Source organism: Myotis brandtii, unplaced genomic scaffold (assembly GCF_000412655.1).
Source record: "Myotis brandtii unplaced genomic scaffold, ASM41265v1 scaffold842, whole genome shotgun sequence".
Taxonomy (NCBI): domain Eukaryota; kingdom Metazoa; phylum Chordata; class Mammalia; order Chiroptera; family Vespertilionidae; genus Myotis; species Myotis brandtii.
The window spans coordinates 1405611-1413394 of NW_005371421.1; the positions used below are offsets into that span (position 1 = coordinate 1405611).

Below are 7784 nucleotides of genomic sequence, written 5' to 3' on the forward strand. Positions count from 1 at the left end.
AATTGGGGAAAAAGAAGACATGTAATACTTTAGACAATAAAAAATATATAACTAGTACAACTGAGGACGTAACTTTAAAATTTTATTTAACTAATTTAAATATGCATAGCACATGTGCCTAGTGGCTACCATACTGGACAGTGTAGGACAAAACATTTAAATTAAAAGAAGGGAATTGTCAAGTTGGATAAAAGAACAAGATCCAACTATATGCCGTCAATATGGTAACTGAGAAGCTAATTCTAAAATTTATATGAAAATCTAGGATTTAGAATAGTAAAAACAGTTCTGTAAAAGACAGGATTGAAGGACTTATACCACCTACTCAAAGCTATAATCATCAAGTGTGATATAGGGCTGAGAACTTCTGAAGAAAGAGGTTTGAGGCATGAAGGGGATTCCAGTTCTACACTGTTGTATGGGTACAAAGGAGCCACATAGCAAGTACCTAAGAATGATGAGCAACTGGCCTGCCAAAAACTGAATTCTGCCAACAAACTGAGTTTGGAAGGGGAGCCTCCAGATAAAAACCCAGCCAGCCAACATCCTGAGTGTGAGACCCTGGACAGAGAAGCCAGCTGTGCTGTGCCTGGCTTTCTCACCTCTAAGTGAGCTAATAAGCAGGTGTTGTTTTAACCAAGTAAATTTGTGGCAAGTTGTTATGGAGTAACAGAAAACCAGTACACTGTATTTTCTTTTGTGCTCTTTAATCCCTTTTAGTCATGTAAGCATATTATCTTTATAATTTAAAAAAGGGAGAGTGAAGAAACACTATGCTTCCCAGTCATTGAAAGTATTCAAGAAGATTCAAATAATTCTTGTTATCTGATAAGCATATGCAAAAGTTGAACTAAGTGGCTGCAGAATTCCTTGTGGCTCTAAAGCTATATAATTTTTTTAAGCTAAGAGGCTTTTTATTACATTAATAATTAGGATTATGCTAATATGTGTATCTCAAAATAATCCCGAGTATTTAAGACATGCTTTTACAATAATCATATGGCTAACAGAGAGGGGTAGGAACCAACACATTGAAATAACACACCTGTATCAGACATCAAAATCAATGGCAAATATGGCTCCAATTATTCAAAGTACCAGACGAAAAGCTGAAAAGCTTTGTAAAGCTATATAATTTTCATGTCATGAAAACAAAAGAAGCTTTTCAAAAATATGGGATTGGTCACCATAAATTATTTGAAGAGGGGCCAGAGAAAATGAGGAGTAAGCAATCAGCACTCAATAGGTTAGTCACTAAAGATTACTATGACAATAGTTTCAGCAAAGCAGTGTGTTAGTAGGCACATTAAGAGTAATTCAAAGCCTTTGAGGAGATAAAATAAAGGTGAAATATACTATTATTACCAATGAGAAAAAATTAAAAGGATGGCAGTTTGGTGGTCTGATTATGACTTATCGAACCCATGAGGACTTTAGCATGTGAAGAGAAAGAAGGAAAAATAAGAAGAGACTTAACTGGAACACAGAACTAAAGGCAATTATTTAATCTTATCGAATTACCCAGGCTTATATTTGTAATTTTCTTTTTTTAAAAAACTGACCACCTCTCTTTCACCAAGTTAAATTTATCCATCCTTTTAAATATAAATTTTATTAGGAATTACTGAAACACATCCCTGCTATACTGCCCATTTAGGACTTTAAGACACTGGAAACATTAAGGTCTGACCTCACACTCAGGAAGGCATCTGACAGCTGTCCTGTGACTTCCCACACTCTCAAGAACTACAGGAGTTCTCCACATCCACCAAGTTCTGCAAGCATGCCCAGCAAAAGCAGTGCTAGTCTTCAGTTAGAATTTTAACTTGCTTAATGTCAAGTAGGATAGAGACACTGGAAACATAGCAATTATTCACTCCATCATTGATTTTTAACTTGAATAAACATTAAAGTTATTTCACATTCAAGATAAGTATAAACAAAAGTCTCTTAGGTCTCTGAATAATTATCTTGAAATCACAGAGATAATCTGGAGTACTTTATGGATCTATTTAAAAGATATACTCACTCTCTGTTCATCATCAGATACTTGGGAGGACACACAAGACTTTGTTGCCATCGGAGACTGAAAGAGCTGAAAAAAAATTAATAGAAAATATACATATTACTCCAAAAAAAACCTACATCTAAATAATGTATTTACATTAAAAAGAAATTCTAATAGTCATTATTACCAAATTTTGACTTGTAATCTATACAACTGACTCATGTTTAAAACTTTCGTGCTAGATAGATCTCTGCATAAATAATATATAATAGTCAACATATAATATACATTAGGTGCTAGATAGATATCTGCATAAATAAATAATATATAATAGTCAACATATAATATACATTAATGCATTTACCCACACACAAACTATTTTAAAAAATTAGAAAATGCCCATTTACATAAAGGAAAACAAAGAATATCACTTTTATTTGAAAGACTTTATTGGATTAAAAAAAAGGAAAATAAGCCATTTCACTTAAAAACTACTCTAGGAGTCAAGAGGCACTCAAAATTTGTTATATTCCACTGTAGCATGCCAGGGGAAATAGATATGTTAATGCTCCAATTTCAGTATAGTCAGAAAAGCAGGTATTTTTAAATGTCCCTTGGTTATCCAATTAAAATTGAAATAATTATCATTTATCAAACTCCTATTATATACCCATCACTATGCTAGCTTATTAAGTACATTTTCTTACTTAAACCTTACAACAGATCCGAGTTTTAATATTCCCTGCATGAGAAAGCTACAATTCAGAAAGTAATCATACAGGCCAGTAAGACAGGTCTGATCTGACTGCAAAGCTGTTCCTTCTACTGTCCCAAGTGGTAAACCAAATACATATTCACTGTGCTTGTAACAGTCAGGAATAGGAATGGGGGAAGATAGGTGTGAGAGAAGTTCTGTGAATTTCAAAGCAATGCTGCCTTAGAGGCATTACTATTCTACTACTGAGTGCAGCACACAATACTGAGGAAATGTGTGCATTTTAAAAAAGTAATATTAATATGGACATATTAATATTATTAATTTTTATTAATTATTAATATTATTAATAATAAATGTAATAATTATTAATATTATTAATAAATATTATTAATGTTTATTGGCACTCCATATCAGTGCCAATAAACTCCCTTCCTACCTTTGATTCCCTAATCCCTCAGCAATTCTGCTCCCCAGAGGCCACCAGCTTATGTCTCCTTCCAGAGACAGACCATACATGTAGAAACATACATGAATATGCAGGTCTCCTTTGTTTACAGGAGTAGCCTATTGTTCTATACTGTTTTTTGGTTTGTTTGTGTGTTGTTGTGTTTTTTTTGCTTAATCTGTCCTGGAGGCCATTTCACTAGTACCCAGATCTACCTCACTGTTTCTATAGTGTAGCATTCTGTTCTGTATACTAGGGTATATGTAAATGTTTTACGTTTATTTAAGCAGTCCCCTGGTCTTTAATACAACGAACTATGCTACAGTGATAAAAGGGAGAACCATACCAACTGCAGCAAGGGAGTGGTGTTTCTACACCTCACCAACCCCCATCCCATCCCTCCACCTCCGCCCCCATCCCTCCACCAGGTGTGAATGCAATCCCACTCAGACACTCAGGTGTATTTCATGACTGGATATTACAGAATGCTAACAACCACCTTCCTCTGGTACATATGGGTAATCTAAGCTATTGAAGGTTAGACTTGTTAAGTAATCACTACATATAGTGTTTCCAAATCCTAAGTAGCTAACTGAACACACTGTTCCAACATGAAATGGCTCTTAGCAGTTGGAAGATGCCACTATATGAAAGTACACCTACTGGCTGTGTTTCACAATTTAAAAAGTAAAAGCACATCAGATTGGCCTAAGATTTTGTTTTTAGTAACTATACAAACACTTCACCTTACTCCCTCCAGCCAGCCCCTGCCATTCTAATAAGCCCCTTCACTTTAGTCACTGTGTTGGCATAAGCAGATTGAGTCCCTCTTCTACACCAGAACAGAAAGGTAAGAGTAACTAGAAGAGTGTGGTAGTTAATGGAGATTTGGAGAAAGAGGTCACTAAAGGCCAGAGCAGTTTCTAGGAAGACAATGATATTGAACTGAGTCAGAAAGGTGGTATAGCATCAGATGAGGTGGCATTTAAGGTAGAAAAAAAACCCTGAGCACCAGAAGGAAGGAGAATTTCATATCTGGAGAAAGTAAATAGTGATTATGGAATTTGGTAAGAGAAGAAAGGGTTCATTGGTCTCCTACTGCCAAGTATGAATAAGGTTGAGAAACAGATTAGGGACACTAAAGATCAGTATCTGACTAAAAAAGTTTGAAGTGTCCAGTCCATCTAAAGCAAGGGTGGGGAACCTTTATTCTGCCTAGGGTTATTTGGATATTTCTAACATCTTCTCGGGCCATACAAAATTATCAACTTAAAAATTAGCCTGCTGTATCTGGTCAAACCTTTAATTAATTTACTCCTCATGCCTTGGCAGGGCCAGACCAAATTATTTCATGGGCCTTATACAGTCCACAGGCCAGACATTCCCCATCCCTGATCTGAAGAGGCTGACTTGTGGTAAAGGCAAAACAGTGCCACAGAAAATGTCTTTTTAGGAGCCCTGTTCAGAGCCTTGCATGAGATAAACTGAATGAGAGAGCAGAACACTCCACAATCAATGTTACTTCCTAATGTAAGGTGCCATTTGCTCATATCAGTGATGGAAGTGAGGTGCCACACATCTAATTTACTGAAGACTGTGTTGTTTCTACTTATCAACTATAGAACTTTAATTAAACTTTTAAAAATTACAGTAAGAAAATAGTTTTTAATATAATGGGCAACATCTTACTTGGGTTTTGTGAAATGCTGTTCAGTAAGCAGTTTGGTTGGTAAGTACCAGTAAAATCTGCATAGGACACAATGATTGGTTTTGTGCTCATCTGTCATTAAACTTTGACTAATAAAACCTGTGTTACGAGAGGAACCTTCTAGGCAACGCGAGGTACCATCGGCTAAAGGCCAGTGAGTGCAACAGATGACACTTTCTAAAGACAGGGGCAGCAAGAGACCTAATAAAGCCGGCACTTCAGAGGGTACAAATGGAAATGCACAGGTGAGTGTGTAGCCGTAGCACCTAATTAGAGGCCCAGACCTTCAGAAAGGTTGGTTAGCCTTCTTCCTTTTAGGAGAGGTGGACTAAGTAAAACAAGGTATTGACCTGCATTTAAATAGGTTTTAACAGTTCACAAAACATTTCCCTATCCACTGTCTTCAGGACTCTGTGATGAAGGTAGACCCACTGTCCCCTTTTTGCTCACCAGGAAACGGACAGCTTCAATTGTCACCTGGCAGCATGTGACAATTGAAGCTGTCAGTTTCCTGGTGAGTAAAAATGGGACAGTGGGTCTACCTTCTCCCTCTATCCCCTCTGAAACTCCTACTAGATTCCTTAATTCTGAAGCAATCCTAATCTGGATGTCTCCAACTCCTCCCCACTCCCAAACAGGTCCCTATTCTCTGGCCACACTTGGGAAATAATTTACAGGATTAAAAACGGGAATGTATCTACCAAGGACAGAAACAGCCCAGTCCATTTCTTTATCCTAGATATTCGTGGAGAATTTCCTAGCCCTCACCAGCTTCAAAAGCTGTGCTACTTTGGGTGGTGATGCATCAATGTCTAGGGATCCTAACAAACCTATGGCTGTCCATTGCAGGCAAGATTGTTGAGCATTTGGGGACAGGGGCATATGGAAGTGCCCTTTATCCTCAGTTTTGCTTTCTATGATTTCAGTCCAAAACTATATGAAAATTCCAGAATTAAACATGTTTTAAATTGCACAGAAAACAAACAAACAAACAAAACAAAAACCTATGTTACATTTCTGTCATTTATGTAAGTTCATATCAAATATCTGCTTTTGTTTATTCATTTCTGGTGTTTCTGAATACCTGCCAAAAAGCCTACTTTAAAATCTCTGTGGATAAATGTTTTGATCAGGAAAAAATAATGAGTCACATAAAAAGTATTATAAATAGTTGCTTTTAATATTTTCCACTGGTACTACTTTACTAGTCAAATTTCCAAAACAACTTTTAGAATGAAAACAGTTTTTAATAAATGTCCTGTCCCATTTTTAAAGGTAAAATAATAAGCAGACCAGATTTGACCCAGTCCCTTTAGTGGTAAACACTGAATTAAAAGTACCTAGTAACAACCACATAGAAGTGGAATTCTGTCTGCTCTACCACTGACCACCTACTTACTATATGAAATCACTATGCTGAGCAATGGGGTCTTGGGAGGAGGAAGACATGTCCCTTGATCTTAAGAACTTAATCTCAGAGAACACAAACTTATAGCAGGCAATCATAATCCCATTCTTAAACACAAAGAAGACTAACAAAATCACTATTCCTACACTTGATTACACTGTCACACAAGTTTGCTTTTCCTGAATTTTTAATTTTAAATACACATATACGACATAAATACAGAAACATACATTTAAATATCTATACTTACTACCTAGAAGAAAAAATATTAAACAGTACCTTTAATTCCTAGCAAAGTCTAGCGTATTTATTTACTTATTTATTCATTTTTTTAAAGATGTAGTATGTAATGAGTCATAGAAAAAAGTGCCAGAACATTCTGGGGTAGCTGGAGGAAAATCAGGTTCTTCCCCTTCTTCAAAATTTCAGTGTGGGGAGTATGGGCCAATTATAGGAAAACATATGGTGATTCTTTCACAACAGGACCCTAGAATACTTTCCTTACCCTACTTGGAAACATTCCTTAGAGACTGCGTATAGCCTCTGGGTATAACAATGAGCCTGGGGGGAACAGAATTCAGACTTGACTTTAAAAATAGCTTCATTTTAACTTCATTTACCTATAGTTTCTATCTTTATAAAGTTAAAGAAATAGAACCAAACTTTTCAAATTGTCCCTTGGTGTTTCTTGGAGTCTTTTAAGACCAAAAATAAAAAAATAAAAATCTGGGCCCATTTAATGGGTTTTGAGGGAAGGGTTCTTTGGCTTAAAACAATAATTTAAAAGATTACACAGACTCATTCTTTAAAATCATTTTATTACATCTTCAGGTTAAGGAAACTTTAAAAGAAAGTTAATAGTGCTGATCTAAACATTTCCTAAAAATAAATAGTAATATTACCTTATTCAAATTCTGCACAGAATCATTCTAGAATTAGATGCTAATTACAACCCAGGGAAAAAAAGAATTCAACTGAAATCAGTAAGACTTGGTAATATAAGACAAAGCAACACACTGGCCTCCCGTGTGCAAGCCTGCCTGGATCTCCCTCAGGATAGTCTCAGTCTAGGGCAGCTTAGGGTAGTCCAAGTCCCATCAATATATCCATTTTGCCTCAATTTTACCATCCTCTTCAATAAATACAAAACCTAAATGGTAACTAAACAGTCTAACATTCAGCCTCAAAATATCAAGATAAGGAAATTCTTGATAATTGTTTATGTACTAGTAAAAGAGGAGTTTCAAGCTTAACAAAAGCTTATTAACATGGCTGCTTAAAATACAAATGCAAGCTTACTTTGAAATTACTTTCCCTCCCTTAATTAGAAAAGCAGTATTTCATATTTGTTATAGGGGAAAAAAATACCATTTCTAATTATGTCTTTTTAAATTAATACTGCAATAAATGTCCCTCATGCAGCAGCCAAAGAGGTCCTCCACTCAGATCTCCCTCCCTTCCAGCAAGAACTTGCTCTTTGGCTATGAAGAATGCTGA

General features: G+C 35.9%; 1 protein-coding gene across 2 annotated transcripts in view; it reads right to left on the minus strand.

Moving 5' to 3' along the window:
* The window catches only part of SEPT10 (septin 10), a 54562-nt gene extending 52467 nt beyond the window's left edge, over positions 1–2095 (minus strand). For both annotated transcript variants that reach the window (XR_001360303.1, XM_014532099.1), the window contains exon 1: positions 2030–2095. Coding sequence is in view for 1 of the 2 variants with exons in the window: in XM_014532099.1 (XP_014387585.1) it covers positions 2030–2080 (51 nt within the window). In the remaining variant the exon portion in view is untranslated. The remainder of the gene's footprint in view (positions 1–2029) is intronic.
* Between the last annotated feature and the right edge of the window lie 5689 nt (positions 2096–7784).